Below are 20,852 nucleotides of genomic sequence, written 5' to 3' on the forward strand. Positions count from 1 at the left end.
TAAATACATAAATACAAGGTACCTACTCTTATATTAGTCCTTGCGCTTGGATTCCAAGAATCATGCCACTGATAATTACATTTAATCTCAGAGGAATTACGTAAATTACGTGTGTTTTTCTCGGTGTACAAATGACACGATAAAAATAAAAAGAATGAAAAATGGAGGCAAAACGAATGGTATGGTAGGATGTAAATCGACCGATAAAATTTCCTGGCAAATTGAAGCGTTACCAGTGGTGTTACAGTTTCAGATGGCACCAAACTAGTCGCTAATTAATATTAATGCGACGTGATCGTGGAGAGAATTCAATTCTGGAGGCAGGAGGATGAGATAAATTGGTTGCTTATCGCCATCTCGGTATTTCCAATTAATTACGCGGAAGATTGCGATCTTCCAATCGCGAGGACTGGAAATAAAGCGTTGCTCAGAGGCTGTAATGAAATTATAAACGAAGAATTAGCGAGAACTACATGTTGCCGGCTGACGAAGAAAATGGCGCCTGTGCGTTGTTAACGAGCTTTCGATCATTGGCCAACCAACTTCTTTTCTTGTGTTGATTATACTATACGAAAGAGAATAAGGCTCGTATAATAACTTGTACACCGTAATTACAAGTCGATAAACGTGAAACTGTTTTCGTGAAGACTCTTGCAATATTTATGAAACGGATACAGTTGAGGATTAAAATTAAGTAGTATTTTATATGATGACTATACGGAAAAGATATAAGTCCACTTTTTACAAATTAACTTCTTCTCTTTTATGTCATTTGCTGGCTGAAAGGAAGTACTTTAATGTGATGAAGTATTTTAATAGATGAAGAGGGGAATAATCTGGTACATTCGAAGATACAAGTCTTTGAAAATAGGCGATATTCTCTAAGTAACGAATAATATTAACTTAATCCTTATTTCATTTAAATTTTATTTATCTGTATATAAATAAATAATATTTCTTGATATTTTTAAAATATTTAAAAAGCTAAAAAAATATGTAATTAAATGGCAATATATCGAATTTAAAAATTGCTCTGTTATAAAAGATACAAGAAAGTAGGTGCTTACTTTCAATTTTGTTTCGCCAGTTTGAGAATCTTACCGACATGGGAAAACTTTTGTTAAAGTTATGGTGGTGGAATTCCACGTAGAAACGCGTCCCTGGGCGCCTCCCCTGCCCAAACGTCCCACCCTCTGATTTCACCAGAACGGAACAACAGATGATCTTACGAATCTGTAAACTACCGACTAACATCGTGTTCTGGGGGCGGGGTTCCCCATGAAAATTATATGGGGTGAACCGCTACGATGGCCATCTCTTAATATCCACCGTAGTAAACTCTTAAAGGAATTTTATTTTTATCCATTTCGTAATTTTTGGTCGTCGAGCCTTCTAATTTCGTTTCGTTTCTTCTTGCTACAAAGTATACGAACGATACTTTGTTTTAGAATAAAAAAAGGAATATTTGTTTGAAGAAAAGATAATGAAAAACTCTATTCACCTTAGGAGATTGTAATGCGAGATGGTGACATTGCTTGTAAGTTGGGGGATGTTATGGAGGGATGGAAGAATAAAAGGACGACAGCGTGTTTTTCCTGTCGACAAAAGGACGCGCCGGAGAATAGGGTGAAGGGATCCAGCTGTCGACTTTCTCACTACTTTCTTTGCTACTCTGGCTGGCTACGTTTCATTGAAAGAGTCTTCACTGCTCTTGTCGATGCTGCCCTCTACTCGGAGGTCTTTGTATTAAGAGTCTCTACATAGTTTCTCAGTATTTCAGTATATCTATACGGTATCTCAGGCATCTCATCATTATGCATTGTATAAATAAGATTATTATAATAATTTTGGTATACAAATTTTCTAGATTCAGAAATAAATGAAAGGTAGTTTTTGTTCTTGACGTTTCTTCCAAATTATCGGGAATTCCTCATGTATGAAATAAGAGTGGCTGCCAAAAAGCCTTATTCTTCAATTTTTTTTTTTTTAATTTTATTTTGATTTTTTACAATTTGTCCTTATGGACATTTGGTAAAGTGTTATATCTTATTGGTGAAAAAAAAATAAAATAAAAATAAATATAGCATGTGGGTGGCTACCCCCAGCGGGATGCCAGCTTCGTTTTTTCTAAGTTATATCTTTTATGATTATTCTTCAATGACGCGTCTTTTATCACATACTGTATATATTTTATTTTCATAGCGTCAAATTGCTGTAGTCATATGAATTTAATTGAATTAGTCATTGAATTTAAAAAAATTGTGCACGAACGTAATAATAGAAATATAACGAAGTGTAGCATACCTAATTCAATAAAATAATATAAAACAGAAATTGTTCATTTGTTATCACCTTATGAAACGAAAGATACTTTTCGGACGACCTAATAGATCAGATGCCTGAAGGATATAGAATTTTACATTATGTTTAAAAAGTAATTCAAAAACATTAGAAAGACGAAAGATGCTGAGAAACCCTAAAGCTGGATGCGACTTAATTTATGTGGATGAGAGAATGACTGTATAGTGAATATTTTGGGATACTGTTACCACAAGCGTATTTTTTATTTTATCATGATAAATCAAAAATCCGACTGGGAAGACTCACATACTCGTTGTTTGACAGGATAATCTACAGGATATCTACGAGGCTACAAAAATTATATTTGTACAGCATCGTATTAGGTTGTCCGGAAAGTGTCTTTCTTTCGCAAACGTGTTTTTTACAACAATGCGGCTTCATACAAACGTGAAACCGAGTCTGTGAAATATCGCGGTGTTTATGTCAACAGAATAAAATAGATCGCACGTAATTCGACAAATAATATAAAACAAAAAACGTTGTGCGTCTATTATTTCCTCATAGAACGAAAGAAACTTTTTGGACAACCTAATATTCATCGTGGCATTGTATTAATTGATATTTACATACTAATTAATTACGTCTGAGTATATTAAATTTCGTACCATTTTTTAGTAATCCTTTCATATGACTACAGCAATTTGACGCTATGAAAATAAAATATATACATATAGTATGTGATAAAAGACGCGTCATTGAAGAATAATCATAAAAGATATAACTTAGAAAAAACGAAGCTGGCACCCCGCTGGGGGTAACCACCCATATGCTATATTTATTTTTATTTTATTTTTTTTTCACCAATAAGATATAACACTTTACCAAATGTCCATAAGGACAAATTGTAAAAAACCAAAATAAAATAAAAAAAAAAAAAAAAAATTGAAGAATGAGGCTTTTTGGCAGCTACTCTTATTTCATACATGAGGAATTCCTGATAATTTGGAAGATAATTCATCAAGAACAAAAACTATCTCTCACTTATTTCTAAATCTAGAAAATTTGTATACGAAAAATTATTATAATAATCTTATTTATACAATGCATAATGATGAGATGATCTACCCTAAACCTAATGCCTTGATTCCTCTTTCTTATATCAATTAAAAATGATAATCGAAAATAACTTAGGTTGATTATATTGATTATATAAAAGTATACAAAAGAATGCCCATAGTGGAATGAAATGTAATCGCAATGTAAATTGAACTGAAGTTTGTGTGTCTATTATTTCCTTATAAAACGAAAGAAACTTTTTGGACAACCTAATATTTCAATATCAAAAACTCACGGATAGCAAATCTTCTGCATGATTCAAAATCGATTTTTCGCGGCTGGTTAATTACCATTGGCCAAATGACCGGTGGAACGTATTCGTCGAATATTTACGAGTGGTGAGCGGTCGGCAGTAAACATTCGACGAACGAACGAACCAAAGGAGCTTGCTTAATTTCTCTTAACGACCGGCTCCGCTCGACCGTTACAACGGTCAAGCCAGTCGTAATTACGAAGTCACGGAAACGTAAAAGCCACCCTGTGAAGCCGCGTCGCGGTTTAATCACCTCCATATTGAGGTGTACCTCGATCTTGTATGCAGAAAAAAACACGTAGCTACCGGTCTTTCGAAGGGAGCGTTCGTCGCCTCGTACGACCACCGTCTGTGGCTTTGACTTTTCTAATCGCGTCTGGAAGGGTCCTGTGCTCCATGCTAATGCGTCCTCCTGCTCGACGATCAGCAGACAAACGCGCGTTCACCAACTTGCAGGGCGTAACCGAACGACCATTCCGGTCATTAGAATCGTGCGTCCTTACATGCAACCGATAATGAATACATAGTTCCTACTGCGAGCTTGTAACAAGATTGAAGAGACGAGGACGGATGATTCTGTACGCAGATTCTGTGTGCAGGTCATCGTTTTGGTATATTCGTTTCGTGCATGAAGGAGGAAGTAAGTTTAGGTGGTGATCGAGAAATTGAAACCTTTGCACACTTTATAAAAATGTTATGTTAAATGTTTATGTTAAATGTTATGTTATGTTTATGCACTTTATGTTAAATGTTAAAAAACTAATATGTATGTAATAATTGTATAGTAATATGAAATAAAAGTTGAAAGCTTTGTACATTTTACAAAAACGTTACTTTTATTTATCATACATGGAAAATATATATAATTTATAATAATATGAAACAAAAGTTGAAACCTTTGCACATTTTATAAAAACGTTACTTTTATTTATAATACATGGGAAATATAAAATTTATAATAACATGAAACAATAGTTGTATGAAATAATTGTATAGTAATATGAAACAAAAGTTGAAAGCTTTGTACACTTTACAAAAACGTTACTTTCATTTACATGGAAAATATATAATTTATAATAGTATGAAACATTAGTTGTATCTAATAATGGTATAGTAATAAGAAACAAAAAGTGAAACCTTTGTACACTTTACAAAAATGTTATTTTTATTTATAATACATGGAAATATAAAATTTATAATAATATGAAACAATAGTTGTATGTAATACAACTAATATGTATGTAATAATTGTATAGTAATATGAAACAAATTTGAAACCTTCGCACACTACAAAAATGTTATTTTTATTTATAATACATGGAAAATATATATTTTATAATAATATGAAACAATAGTAAAATAGATCTTAATCATTCTGGTAAAAATTCACTTACTTTGCAATGGTATTTTCTAGTATTTTATTTTAATGAAAATGATTTTTTAAAGCTTGTGCAAAAATTCCTGTGGGCTAACTGTAAATACCAGAAACGAAGATTCCTAATAGAAATAAACGACCCAGTTCTCTTAATTTTAATGCTTTTAATGCTAATTATATTATTTATCACTTGAAAAATACACATAGATCCTTAGCGCTTATCATCTTCATGAATTATTTAAAATCTCGAATTTACATTCGTTCTCACTAAAAGAAATCGTTTTTTATTCTTTTGACACTTATCTTATTCTTCGAAAGTTTGTCACTTTCTTATTCCTTTGATTTACCACTTTGATTTAAACTCTTCAATTATTCAACGTTTTATCTTTTGAGTTTGAAGAAGATTTCTAAACGAAAACAGTAGGAAACAAAATAAAAAGACAGAGGAGAGAGAAAGATAGATTTGCTGTTTGAAAAATTTCTTTCTCTCGAGACTGTTTGAGATAAAGCAATCTTCGAAAATGTGATATCCTAATGGTTCAGTGGGTGCGGAAAAATGGAAAAGGGTTTGGCTCGAGTGGATGCACTGAGAAGATCGTTGGTGGTTAATGTTGATCAATGGAGTTAGGCTATCAGTAGATAAGAACCGACAAAACTTTGGTGTAACGAAAGAACTTCATCAATATCTCATGTTCATAAAAACAACGATTCTTTGCTAAAGCAATGTCTGTTTGTTAAAGAAAATTCAATCGTGAAATGATATAAAAAGTCGTGGTTCTAGCAGTAAAACTCGTATCGAAGTTACTCTGTTAATCTGATAATCACAGAGAAGATACGATGGATCGTGTTCGGGACAGAAGTGGGATTTATTTACGATATTTACTGGCTGTGTAGCGGTGACATCAATAGCCGGATCTCTGGATTGCCTTTGGACCCAGGTATACAACGAACGCGCCCTTTTTTTTTCTACCTTCCAGTCGTATAGATCTTTTGAAAGGTCCGCACTTAATAGACCCTAGGGACTCGGCGACTTGTTTGGACGTTTGTGGTATAAACAGAGCGACACCTGGTGATCTATGCAGTCGCCTTGTTGGGATGAAACGAGCCGAAACGCGAAAGTCCAAGAGCTTTCGGCATTCAGGGCGTCCCTGACTCTACGATACACCAGGAGGATGTCACGCGTCGACCAAGGACTCGGAAAAATCGTCCTTTTTGCTACTATTTGAAGTCTATTGGTTGCGAGAAACTAATCTGATGTTCTTCTTGTAAGCTCGTATACAATGTTTGATCATGTACGTCATGTAGCTGACTCTACTTAATAGACATAGACACTTAATAGACGTATGATTCGACGGTCTATATTGATAGGTGTGAAAATTGTCCAGGAAGAAAGAATTATTAACACTTTGTCTGCCACGCTGGTCATCGATGACTGGAGCGCTTCAACTTCTTACAATTGTAAAAATTGAATGAAAACTGACAGTTAGGGCATTTTGAATATAACCGATACATAGAAGATACTTTGAAATAAAAAGTGCCCCATTGAACGATTAAACATTTTCATTAGAACATCAATAAAAAAAATGAGAACAAATCTTGCATCTAACGGTGCACTGTGTTAAAACACTTTAAACATAAATGTGGCTCATCGATACAATCTGGACGATAGGTGGACACCTTTTTGGTCCGATTCTTAGCAATTTTTGATCCTGACTGTTTAACATTTTTTTTATAGCACTCTCTGCAAAACTTTCGTGTCAGGTACGCTTGCCCTTCTTTCTTCTCCATTTCGTGTCGCAATCTTTGTCGAATAAGTATATTTGACGGCTCTGGTGAATGGCACTGTGTAAGATGCATTGCGAATTCCATTCTAAAATCTGATACCTCGATTTTTGTTTTTGTTGCTTGTTTATAGAGTATCATCGCGTTTGAAATTGATGTATTTAACAATAAATCTAAAGCTAATTTTATATACCACTTGAGGTTTCTTCTATGTGATGTAGAACATGCTATCGTTTGATCCGATAAATCTACAACACAGTTTCCTCTGTTGTGATCTACCACTACCATTGGTTTATCACAAACATTATTTGTTTTGGAGACCTCTACCATTTCGGCCGAATGTTTTGTCGAAATCATAACAATGTCACGCTTGTCTCTCCACCTTACTATTATATGTAGAACGAGCAAATACTGTTTACTAACATCTTCTACACGTTTCAACAATATATTGTGGACGTTTTGCTTACGAAGAAATAACGAATGCGAATGGTTTGTTGAAATAAATGGAGCCTTGTCATAATATGTCGCTATCAATTGTATATATATAAATAATACCAATAAGATAAACTGTCCATTGGGGAAGAATGTTTTCTTACATCATCAATTTATTATTATTTTGCCATTATATGCTTCGAATAATAAAAATACTCTCGTGGCGTCTTGAGCGAAACATGTGAGTCACAGTGTTAATAAACAGGATAGTAGAAAAATTAGTTTAGTTATTACAACACATAGAAGAATTTCACTACTCTTTTTAATCCTTAAATTCAATTTAATTAGTTAAATTATTAATCCTTTAAGTTAAGAAAGTGACAGCCAGATGATTGTATAGCAGGTTGGGTAAAATCTATTTGCTATAGTTAATAGCAGCTACTATTAATATTCTTTTTCTAACATGGGAAATCTATATCAGTTAGTGAACATTTCTCTCGCTTACTTTTCCATAATTCTTCACCGATAGCCAACAAACCCCCCATCAATTTCGCTATCAAAAGCTGGAAAGTCAATTTCACTTAATCTTCACAGCCTCTCCGCATCATATGAACAATTTTAGAAGAAGTCGACGTAGGAACGTAGGAACTAGAAAAGAAGTGTTAAGCAACAAAATATGCAGCAGATCGGATCGTTTCACGGCGGAACGTAATTTGGAGCGTACTTCTCTGGATTCGTGGCTAAAGTAAGCTATTAAATTCTTCAAATAAGCCGCCGCGGATGAATACGATCGGCAATTAGCCAATCGTGACCGGCTTTCATGTGGACGAGATTATTCGATTGGCGGCGAAATCGGTAAGAACGGTAGGGTGTATGCAACGAGGGCGCAACAGAAAAGGAGAGGCTCGTACGCCGTTACATTCCAATATTCCTTTTTCGGCGTTTGCCGCGATTTTTCCCCGCCACTGATCCTTTTTTCCCTCGCTAACCACTGCACAATTGGGAACGCTTTATATAGTTGCGTGTCCTGCATAATATTAAGAACGTAACGCGTTTTATGGCACGGCCACCCAGGATGCGTTTTCTCAGTCCTTCTGTGCTCCCTCTGTCGAACCAGTGTGACGAGCATAACGTTTATCCTGATTGCTCGCAAGAACTCTTCCACCTATTGACGATTCTATACGATCCTCCTGTGTAATCCGTGTCATGCGATGCGTGACAGCCCCATAAATTAACTCTCTGTCTCGTTTAATTGAATTAATACGACTGTTTTCAAGGCTCGTTATGGTTTTATTCGTTTTTAGTAGAAAGGTAGAAAAAGAGTTAGCTCGATGCGCAAGAGTATTTGAGAGAGTCTGTTCGAAGGTTAAAATGCAGGACGATAAAAACTTCAAGATTACGTAATTTTTATGTAGGAAAAGAAATTTTAAAGAGTTCCAAATAGCCTTATAAACTGGCTGCCTAATACGTTATTCTGGGATAGTAATCTTAAGTGGATCTTATACATTAGGAAATGATAGTAAAATATAACTTAGGTGAAAGAAAAATGACACCTTTCGATTGCCCTGGGAAATTTGGGAAGTTTGAAAATGAAAAGATCCACATAACGCATTTAATATGTAAAAATGTATAAAATGTTCAAAATATTAAAATAGTAAATATTTAATTATATTCACAAAAATAGGAATTTACATAAACATCTACAGTCTAATTGTAAGAAACCCTGGTTTCCTTAAAACAACGCCGTTCCACAAACAATTTTTCTATTAATAATTTTAAATAATTAATAATTTTTCTATTAATTTGTATTAAAATAACTTTCCCAAAGATGTATTGAAATACTCGAAACAGCTTGTACCACGCGAGGTGGACATTGCACGCGCTGCTAGTATTACACTGCTATCTATTCGTTTAACATCGTATTCCTGGTGGCACGACCACCCAAGGTGATCGTTTCCAACTGTCGCGAAAGGTACACACGACATAGGGACGTGTCTCAAGGTTTTCACGTATCACGAATGGCGTTGACAATCGTCAGACCGATCGATATACGATCGGAGAACGAGTGAGAAGGAGAGAGACGGCAGGAACGCGACCGTAGGAGGTCCTCCATTTCGATTCACGACGGTCCTGAGGATCTTGTCCTGGGAAAACCATAAAAGGTGATCAAGTCGTGCTGATCCAGAGACCTTGACCGTGCCACGTACCTCGTACGTCGTGCGAAAACCTTAAAAAAATTTGCCGCCACGTTCCGATTGGTCGGACGAGTCTTTTAAATTCGAAGGAAGTGTCGGATTACCCTCGAATCCCAATGGAAAATTATGGAAATTATTTTCATTTTTTTATATTTATATTTACTTATATTTTTATTTTTATTTTTATTTTTATTTTCACTGTACGAGCCATGCAGAAGCTAAGCTGATCAAATCGATAGAAGTTTCTGAATGTTTCTTGGTTCAGAAAATAGAATCAATCAAGTTGGTGCTCCGAGTGGCCACATATTTATTTATTTTCATCGCATCATTTTAACTACGACAAATTACAGAAAACTTAAGAGTTGCTTCTACAATTTAAAATGGGAATTAAAAAATTCTGTTAGTTGTTTCTTTTCCAGTCGTTGATATTTAGAAATCAATAAAAATATTCCTCAGTACTAAAAAGAAGAAAAAAAAGATACAGGTGAAAAGAATTCTAGTTTCTAAGAAAACGTTCTGGTATTCTACAAAATATGTTCCAGAAAAAAGAAACAGAGAAGAACACGGCGGTAGGTGGATTTAAGAGGACGACAACAAAGGTGCAACAATTACTTTATTTTGACTTTGCGGCCGGTTTTGGGAATCTTTGAATCGACCCGCTCTGTTTTGTCCCATGTCGGTCGTGAAAACGTGGCAAAAGGGGCACCTGCGGCGCATTTACCTGTTTCGTTCCTGTCAACCTCGCTAAAAGATCACGCCGATCTCCTGTATCGCGACAAATGGTCTTACGACGGCCAGTCTCTTTAAGACCATGCCGAATTCTATACTTTCCGATGTGTATGCATACCTAGCTGGAGTTAAAGGACAAGTCATCCAACGTAGCGTCGGAAACCCCTTGGAATTCCAGCTTCCTCCTTTCGAATCACGTAACGTTTGCAAACAATCCGTTCCACTGGAGATTTATGGCATGAAGAGCTTTCGACTGCTCGCTGAACTTTTACAGTGATGCAATTTGGAATGGAAGTTCTTAGAATGTGTGATATTTAGTAATTGATATTTTTTGGAAAAGTATTTCCAATTGAGATTATCCAAAGAGGTGGAATTTGGATTCAGTTTCCAAAATGAGCGATGAAATTTGATGGAAAATTGAGGAACTGAAAAAATGAAAAATGAAATGAAAGTTGAATTAGGTGGAGGGGCGAATATTTCGTGGAAGTTTTGGAAGATGAAAAATAGGAAAAAGTCAGGAATTTGGAAAATTGAGTATAAGAATGGGAATTCGATTGGATATAAGGGTAAAAGAGGCTAAAATATTTTTAATATTTAGCTGAAAGGATATTTCTAACTTGACTGGTTTCTTTAAACGGTTTGTCGCGTAGAGAACCCAAAATTTCCGCGTCGAACTCGCGGCAGTCGGTTCAAAATGTTGTTTCAAATGGAAATTAGTGAATAGTGAGTTGGTTTTAATGCTTTTCACACAGTCGAAATCCGTAGTTTGGAAAAAAACGTTGCTCGAAACGGATGACGTTGAGAAATCGACTGGCTCCTTTCTATTTTGCAATTGAATGACCTAATTTCGGAGAAAGGTATGGTTCTGGTTTCATTTGAATGTCTAGCTGTAACAATTGATTTAACGAAGATTTACGACTCTAAATTTACCGTACCCTTTACCTATATTCAAGTTATTCAATCAAAAATAAAACTATTTCGTTTTTCGTTGTAGAATAAATTTTTTTACGCAATAGAATAAATTTAAAATAAATTAGTGAACAAAATTGATAAAATTTAATACATAATAGGAATTTGGTATAAAATAGTCAAACTTAATACAATATGTTAGAATTTAATCTTAAAGTTGAGATTAATAATCTGTGGAAGACACAATGTTTATGTTAAAATAAGATTCAGTGATGTTTATTAAACAGAACTACAGAACCTGATGTATATAAGCGAGTGATATAATTAACAACGTAAGGAAATTGTTGATTGTTGGCCAGTTACTCTCAGACTAGACTTAGGTAGCGACCCATGATCCCTTAAGTACTTTGAACCCCACTCTCTATACAGTAATGAGTATGACCTGTGTAAGTGTCCTGTTCAAATGCCTGTGTGATGTTTATTAAGCAGAACTACAGAACCTGATGTACATAAGCGAGTGATATAATTAACAACGTAAGGAAATTGTTGATTGTTGGCCAGTTACTCTCAGACTAGACTTAGGTAGTAACCCATGATCCCTTAAGTACTTTGAACCCCACTCTCTATACAGTAATGAGTATGACCTGTGTAAGTGTCCTGTTCAAATACCTGTGTGATGTTTATTAAACAGAACTACAGAACCTGATGTACATAAGCGAGTGATATAATTAACAACGTATGGAAATTGTTGATTGTTGGCCAGTTACTCTTAGACTAGACTTAGGTAGTGACCCATGATCCCTTAAGTACTGTGAACCCCACTCTCTATACAGTAATGAGTATGACCTGTGTAAGTGTCCTGTTCAAATGCCTGTGTGATGTTTATTAAGCAGAACTACAGAACCTGATGTACATAAGCGAGTGATATAATTAACAACGTATGGAAATTGTTGATTGTTGGTCAGTTACTCTCAGACTAGACTTAGGTAGTAACCCATGATCCCTTAAGTACTTACCCCATTCTTTATACAGTAATGAGTATGACCTGTGTAAGTGTCCTGTTCAAATGCCTGTGTGCGTGTCTGTGTAAGAGTATTTCTGCATGTGCGTGTAATATCATTGTATTCCAACAGAACAAATTCATCAGTGTCCATTTGGGTAATTGTTTCTGAAAATAGTTAAAATAATTTTAAAAGAGAAACCCATTGAAAGTTTAAAGAATTCAACGAACATATAGATCGAATGTTAAAATGGTTCGCAAGAATCTCTCGAGGATCATGAAAGAATGTATGGTTGATCCTGCTTTGCACTTGAATGATGTAATTTCAATCCTCAGCGGGGTGCTCTTCTAACGTGTTCGCAATAAAGTCGATCTGTGATGTCTTTCAAGCCTAATCTCCTTTGCAAATGAATGAAAAAATACACTGCGGTCGAGCACTCTGATTTTCCACGGCGACAATCTTGTTAACTTTTTGTCACGATCATTGTGAACCGGCGGTGCGATCCGAAGGCCCTTAAGGCCCTCTTCACAATGCAATTATGCGGGTCTACGAGCCGTTTCGTAAGATTTCAGGGCGACTGATTCTCTCGAGCAGTTTGTATTATGGTAAACGAGCCGTTTAAAAGTCGTTTCTTCGTGTGACTCGATCAACTTTTTTGTGTTTCTCAAACCACACGTGAAAAGGTGTTCTTCCGTGAAACGGACTGTCTGTAACGAATTCAACACGATTTATAAAGGCCCAACTGGATCGATTTTATCGACAGTGGATTTTAAACGAACGTTCGACTTCTTGCGCGCGAATAAATCGCCAAACAGATGACGCTGTCGTCATCTTGCAAATACAATTTATACACATATAACCACAAATCATGAAAAATTATTACAAGTATCTATCATCACTTTACAAAACAGATGGGCAATAATGGCATGATAAAGCAAATTATAAATGATAAAATTACAATTCACCCCATAATTGATGGCAGAATGTATTAAACAGAAAGAGAAAAGACTACATCGTGGATGGTACGTAACCTAATTAACACTTTACGCGATTTCGCTTTCTTATAAGGAGCCAATCTTCCTTCTATCTATGACCTTAAATTTGTGGATGTACTATTAAACGTATTGGTGTATATAGTGTAGAGACGAGTTAACACTTTGTATAGTCAAATGTATTTAAAACTATTTGCAGTACAGAGTTAGTCGTCGTTCGCTCAGTGTTGCTCGATATGCGTATACAAGGTAATACGTACGTTCGCTCGATATTAATCGCTATAAAATTGTTCGATATTAACTCGCTATAAGAATGCTCGATACTCACTAACTGATTGTCTTAACGATCGTGTTCGTTTATTTATACTGTTCTGGGGAGTAAAGTTTAAATTCAACTTCGGTTGACGGTTGCACGTAGCGGCAACACTGTTTTGCCCGGAGTTTATTTATCGTTACGTTTTGTACATCGAGACGGTGTCAATGTCTCGAGGCAAAACAACAACACGAGTCGCTCTCGATTCGCATCGTCCTCCGACTCGTGTGCTGCTACAAATTTAATCGATGTCACGTCGATCGCAAGAGTAACACGATTAGTGCAGTTGTGATTGTTGGTTATCAGGAATCAAAACGAGGATGCTGCGCGCCTACTTTCTCTTCGATTTCCCCTTCGGCCGGCAATGAACCACAGAGCAATCGTTATCAGACGATCAATCCAGTAACAGAATGCTGCAGCCTGAAGAAGTGTAAGTACGCGAAATCGCAAGTGGAGACGGAATTTTGCAACACACAGAGATTGCTCGACAGGATTCGACACTTGAAGAAAAGTGTTCAGGAGCTAGAATGTGCTCAGCAACAAATTAGACCAGTAAAATAATTTTAATAATTAGAATTAAGATACACTTTGTCTTGTTAGCGAGAATGGTAATTATATCGATATTTATTTAATAGAGAGTTACTGAGAGGAAAGATGCTCCTTGTCAAACGCAAGATTCATTACGATCGGATGTAAATGATTTTCGAGAAATCTTAGACAGTTGTATCAAAGAAATGACGAAGCTGAAAAGATTTTTCGACGACGAAAATTTCTGGTGGAAGATATTCAAGAAACGAAATTTCAACTGTTGCGAACAGAAATTACCACATTTGCATGGTTACTTAGATGGAACTATGGTTACTTTGAAGATATTGGAGGAAAAGATCGAAGTATAAAATTTTTATATACCATACAATTTTTAAATAAATACGCATGTACATTTTATCTTGATTTTAGGCGAAAGATGGTTTCGCTACTTCAACACCGATAAAATCAGGTTCTTCGTCACATTCGGCTAAACCACCCGCTCAGAAAAGAAAGTATAGGGAGCAAGACGGAGATGAGGTTGAGGGACGTCCTAGAAAATATGTAGATGCGTCCGCGAATACTGAAAAGTAAAGAAATATATTTCCGGACTCTTTCGTGGTTTTATAAATCAATATTATAACTTTTTTAATATTATTAAATTTTTTAATATTGCAACATTATTTTTTATTTCTTTGCCACATGCATTGATCATCATTTTTACTTTTCAAATCTATTCTATCTAAACTTACTGTAAATTTATCTTTTCAGGATTGACGACTCTTACCAAGATAGAAATCCCGTCATTTGTAATAAACATCAAGACAATCCAGGAAGTTTGAAAGCAAAGAAAGAGGATGCAGAGGTCTATCAAGAGCAACATGATTCAGGGGAACCACAAAAGTCAAAAGATAATCACGTGGTTGATACTACAAGTAAATTTTCAGAAAAATATGAATTTACAGTTGAATAAAATATTTATCTTCGAATTTTTGGTTTAGTGAGATTATCTAGAAATTGGTATACTAAGAATACCATGGATGTTGAAAATATGGAGAGACCATCGGTTACATTTAACAGCGAGAATATGGCGAAAAGATCAATTATTGCTGCTGATATCAGCACATCGATGGATATACTACCGGTATTATTATACATAATACTGTATATGTAAATAGAAAAACTGTTACTCATAAATTCAGCTAATCGCAGTATGCAAACTTTTATTTCTGTTCCTTTTTTTTCTATAATATAGAATTTATAAAAATATTTAGGCGTTATAAATATACAGGGTATCTCAGTTAAGTCAATCACCTCGAATATCTTCTGAAGTATGCATTGTATGAAAAAATTGTTTACAAAAGTTTCAACAAATGGTTTGGAGGAGCATATTACGCGGTGCGTGTATCTTTTTTATAGATGAAGGCGTTTCAGAGATTTCAAAATCAACTTTATTACTTTAAATGGAATGCTATATTTCTTATGTCAAAATATGGGAGAGTGCTAAATTCTGAATAAAAAAAGTACTGACCTTTATTAATCCTGAAGCTAATAGTCGACGACTAATTTCGCTTTGTCTCTGGAAAATTTACTCTGTATGCCTAATATCAAGTTGCAGATTGAATATCATGCAAGATTTTAATAAAACAGTGTTTATTCATTCATTTAATTTCATTAATTGCTGTAGATGTGTAGTGTTGTAGATGTTGGAAATGGTATCCATTGACATTAATACAATGATGAAATCTATTAACCAACCAGAAAATTGCACCCTGAGGAGTGTCTGCACCAATCGTAATGCATGCTTCACGAATTCCTTCTTTCATATTCTCTGATATTGCTGTTGGTTCACGGTATAATATATTTTTTAACTAATAATTTTTTTTATTATTATATAATTTTATATTTTTTTATAATATTATAATTTTAATTAATAATTTTTATACTATATTTTTTTTACTATATTTTTAATATTTATTTTAAAAATTATTCCTCTTTAAAATAATATTTATTTTATAATTTTACAAGGATATAATTATCTGGATATAATTACTTATACTATATTTTTTTTACTATATTTTAAATATTTATTTTAAAAATTATTCCTCTTCAAAATAATATTTAGTTTATAATTTTACAAAAATAATTTTAATTTTTAAAATAAATATTATTCCTCTTTAAAATAATATTTATTTTATAATTTTACAAGGATATAATTATCTGGATATAATTATTTATACTATATTTTTTTACTATATTTTTAATATTTATTTTAAAAATTATTCCTCTTCAAAATAATATTTATTTTATAATTTTACAAAATTAATTTTAATTTTTAAAATAAATATTATTCCTCTTTAAAATAATATTTATTTTATAATTTTACAAGGATATAATTATCTGGATATAATTATTTATACTATATTTTTTTTACTATATTTTTAATATTTATTTTAAAAATTATTCCTCTTCAAAATAATATTTATTTTATAATTTTACAAAATTAATTTTAATTTTTAAAATAAATATTATTCCTCTTTAAAATAATATTTATTTTATAATTTTACAAGGATATAAGCACCGCTGCTTAATGGAAATCTCGGATGATATTCAATCTGCAACTTGATATTAGGTACACAAAGTAAACTTGCCAGAAACAAAGCGAAATTAATTGTCGACTATTAGCTTCAGGATTAATAAAGGTCAATACTTTTTTTATTCAGAATTCAAAATTCTCCCATAAAAAATATAGCATTCCATTTAAAGTAACAAAGTTGACCTTGAAATCTCTGAAACGCTTCCACCTATTAAAAAAGATGCGTGCACATGAAACTTCCGTATAAATATTTTTTCAAACAACATATACTTTAGAAGTTATTCTACATGATAAAGTTAAGTTAGCTTATACATCCTATAAAATAGTTTTCAAATTTTCATTTCGAACAATAATTACAAACTCTATCGATTAAATCGAATTTGATGCAAGAACTTTTCCTATTTATATGTTTGCCGCTATAGATTAATTGTTAAAAATTGTTTATAAATTCGAAGAACAATTAATTTCAGAACGCGCAACATAGGACTATAAGACCTTCGATTAAAAACTTAAAGAACGTAATGGAAAGAAACTTTTCAGTCAGAAGTTCCTTTACGAAAGAGCAGAAAGGAAAGATTAAGAAACAACAAGGAAACCATTAACGTCAAAGACGTATATGAAAGTCGACGTTCGCATGTTTAAATGGCGCCACCCTTTTAAATCAGACGAACACTCGTTTTACTTTGATGGACAAATTTTAGTCTGTCGTTTTTTCCATTTCTCCTTTATCGCAACATGCTGCTGTTTTTAACTACCCGTCTCATTGGATAATTTGTGCCGCAAGCTTTTCGAAAGCCTCCGAAGCTTACGAAAAATATGGAGGAAAATGCGAATGAGGTTAATGAAGGATGAGGTTAGAGTATCGATGTTTCTTACGAAATTTGATACATTCAACTAATGGGGCAGTATTAATTAATGATAAATATAAAGCCATATTACCGAAAGCTCTTCCCGGTTATTTTTTTGAGTATTCAATTAATGTTTCACTGTAATGTTTAAAGGATCATGACAGAGTCATCATAATAGCAAGGTGCTCAGCTCCTTCGCACGATGAAGACTTGAAAATAGGCACCAAAACCATGCTGATCTTACGCGAATGGGCGATACTGCGAATTCCCTATTCGACTTCGATTAGTTCCTGCGAAAGCACATATTCTGCTGAAGCTGATAACCCCTAAAAAAATTAAAATATTCAACGATATTGAAAAAATCAAAGATTATAACAACTCACCAGATTGAAAATTCTATAGACATATCGATATTAAAATTCGTGAGAAATCTTGAAACGCGTCAAAACTTCATGGAGTGTCCAAGATCAATCTTGAAGTGAAAGAAACAAGATTAACACTGTGGCAAAGGGAGAAAATGGGAAGATATGCATAAAGAATCTGTGGTCGACATCGGAACAGGGAATAAAAAAGGGATATTGAAGATGAATAACAACGAGCACGAACCGGCTACATTGAATGAAATAAATAACTATCAATCGATGCCTTCCGGTGCTCCCAAGAACATAGAACAATTGTCGAACGTAGAATCAGTAGGGTGTTATATGGATCGACGTCGTAAGAATGTGAGAGATTTTAGGACGAAATTTAGGCCGCCGTTTTTCCGACGAGGGTGCTCGAAACATTGTACAGGATACAGAAAGGATTTGGACACCTCTAGGTAATTGACGCTGTTTCTGTTTTGTTTTTAACATTAAAACTGTCCGAGTAGTCAAAATAATTAGCTATAAGAGTAACTTTTCACAGAGATTTTCTAGATTTACAATAACGAATGATCTTTTTGTAAATTATATGAATAAAAGTCTGTTTTTCTTCTTAAATTATATAATTTTTCATACAATATTTTGGTCCTCGGTAAAAACTGGATAAAAATAACAGTGTGTTCCTGAGGGTTTGAGTGAATTTTTGTAAAATTTATAAAGAAAAACTTGCTTTTCTTCTTCTACTAATATACGTTTTCGTATCCTCTGCTTTCCGATTTCTTTAATATAGTTTAATTATATTTTAGATTTAGACTTCGATAGCCCTAATGGTAGTTCTAGTACTAATTGTTAGGAATTTAGAAAAGTTGTAAGCTGAACTAAGCGTTGCTTCAGTTTCGAATTGACAGTGTGCAAATCGGTAAAAAAGAATAATTTGGCGCACAGGATAAAAAGAAGCAAGAGGAAGTTCCAGCAATTTTCAAATCAAGTAAAAGTGAGAATAAAACAATTTTAATAATACCCGTATGTTAGAATCGATTTGATGTGATGTAGAGACCGTTATACTTGTAGAAAAGAACTACGGAGTCTGTAAAGAAAATAAGAAAAGTGTACAGGGACTTCGCTGCAAGGAGAGTAATGGGATTCAACTGCGATTTAAACAAGTGCCCGAGCACCATAATAGAGTGCAGCACGACTTCCTGCACGGAACCTACTATGCTCTTCAACACGTTTCACAAACTGAGGGATCCTGAGAAAATGACAAGGGACCAGGAAGAGGAATATGACAGCATATATTGTCCGACAATTCGCGCAGGAGCGACGGATCACGAATTCAAGGTGCTGAAGGATCAATCTGTGGGAACGAGCGTTGACAAAGAAACGAGCACTTAAAGGCTGCACCGATGTTTTAATTTCGTCCTGTCGTAATGCGTCTTTATTTCTCTTTACTCTACGTATTCTACGAATAAAAAAAGAACAATAAATATAAGAGTGAAAGAATCCACAAAAACTGCAAAATGAAGGAAACTATATAACAATGTACAGTAAAAGTATGTGTTCTTTTTTTAACTCTCTTTTTAGCTCTTAATTAATCTCTCAGATCATTTGGTGTTTTATATATTAAATCTGTAACCTTTTGTAACATCTCAGACTTGAGTTACCGTAGTTAAAACAGGACATGGAGATGTTTAATATTTTTAGCTGCTCTTCAAGCCTGTGAAGTCTTATCGAAATAGGTGGCGGACCATTTACGACCATTTCTTGTTAATTCTTTCACTAAAATAAAAAACTGTAATCAATAGCAATTGATTGCCTCATCTGCAAGAAGAAATATTTTATACAGGATTAATTAGCAATCTAAATTAAAAGCAGAACATAAAGAACTACTTTGAAACTGACTCTAAAACATTCGATATCAAACATCTAATCTATAAAAGACGTAACAAGAGTACGGCAAGTCTGTATTAATGAAGTGGCACTCAGTCTATAGCATCGTTTCCGGCCTTCCTCACCTCTTAACTCTTCTGCCATTCGTCGTCCATTAGGTATTTAGTCTGGCATAATAAGCGATCGTCCCAGGGGATCGGGTAATCAGCGGGGAATCAATTTGTCGACGGAAAACCGGCGAGATTGACGAGCGAGATAATCATGGATCAGGAGTCGAGGAATATCTGAGCAAGTTGCGGCGAACATTTCGGACGTCTGCTCGATGATTCGATAATAATGAATTTATAATTTGTCCTCTTGATTATCTGGTCTTTCGGATCGTAGCTGCGATAACTGAGCAAATTCCACTCTTGACTCATCACTGGACTACGGATTTTTTTGGAAATTTATATTCTTGAGAATATATTTAAAAAAGTAGAACCTGGACAGAAGATTGTTTTACCTACCAAGTATTACAGGAAGCACTATACTTACGATGTATTATACATCTTTGCATTCTGTGCAATTTTGCACTTTCAAATTTTCTATAAAGGCACAAAAATCCACTAATGCTTTTCCTTTATGCCAAAAATTGTCTAAGTAGTTACAAGCCGTTTATTCGATTAAAACGAGGAAGATGAGATTAAAATATAAAACATTGGAGAGTCGCAGCAGTTAAAGTTGTGGCGGTCGGTGAGCTCCTTAGTTACGTGGACGCTACACTTACGATACATTATACATCTTTGCATTATGTGCAATTTTGCACTTTCAAATTTTCTATAAATGCACAAAAATCCACTAATGCTTTTCCTTTATGCTAAAAATTGTCCAAGTCATTGCAAGCCGTTTATTCGATTAAAACGAGGAAGATGAGATTAAAATATAAAACATTGGAAAGTCGCAGCAGTTAAAGTCGTGGCGGTCGGTGAGCTCCTTATTTACGTGGGCGCTATACTTACGATATATTATACATCTTTGCATTCTGTGCAATTTTGCACTTTCAAATTTTCTATAAATACACAAAAATCCACTAATATTTTTCCTTTATGCTAAAAATTGTCCAAGTCGTTGTAAGCCGTTTATTCGATTAAAACGAGGAGGATGAGATTAAAATATAAAAAATTGGAGAGTCGCAGCAGTTAAAGTTGTGGCGGTCGGTGAGCTCCTTAGTTACGTGGGCGCTATACTTACGATATA

The 20,852-nt window shown here is 34.2% G+C and overlaps 1 protein-coding gene across 5 annotated transcripts; it reads left to right on the plus strand.

The window, feature by feature from the left end:
• Positions 1-12,894: 12,894 nt before the first annotated feature.
• Positions 12,895-18,723, plus strand: LOC132910338 (uncharacterized). Of its 5 annotated transcripts, none has more exons than XR_009658741.1 (9): positions 12,895-13,115; positions 13,705-13,950; positions 14,034-14,288; positions 14,356-14,513; positions 14,695-14,858; positions 14,925-15,067; positions 16,990-17,424; positions 17,521-18,187; positions 18,536-18,723. XR_009658741.1 is itself a non-coding variant. In XM_060965985.1 (7 exons), the coding sequence occupies exons 1-7, from the start codon at positions 13,113-13,115 to the stop codon at positions 17,119-17,121; spliced, it is 1,101 nt and encodes a 366-aa protein (XP_060821968.1). In that variant the 5' UTR covers positions 12,895-13,112; the 3' UTR covers positions 17,122-18,355. The 5 variants fall into 5 exon arrangements, 1 of the variants encoding a protein (XP_060821968.1); XR_009658740.1 differs by having other exon boundaries at positions 16,990-17,372; XR_009658739.1 differs by having other exon boundaries at positions 16,990-18,187.
• Positions 18,724-20,852: the final 2,129 nt, after the last annotated feature.

The sequence above is a fragment of the Bombus pascuorum genome, chromosome 9 (assembly GCF_905332965.1).
Source record: "Bombus pascuorum chromosome 9, iyBomPasc1.1, whole genome shotgun sequence".
NCBI lineage: Eukaryota > Metazoa > Arthropoda > Insecta > Hymenoptera > Apidae > Bombus > Bombus pascuorum.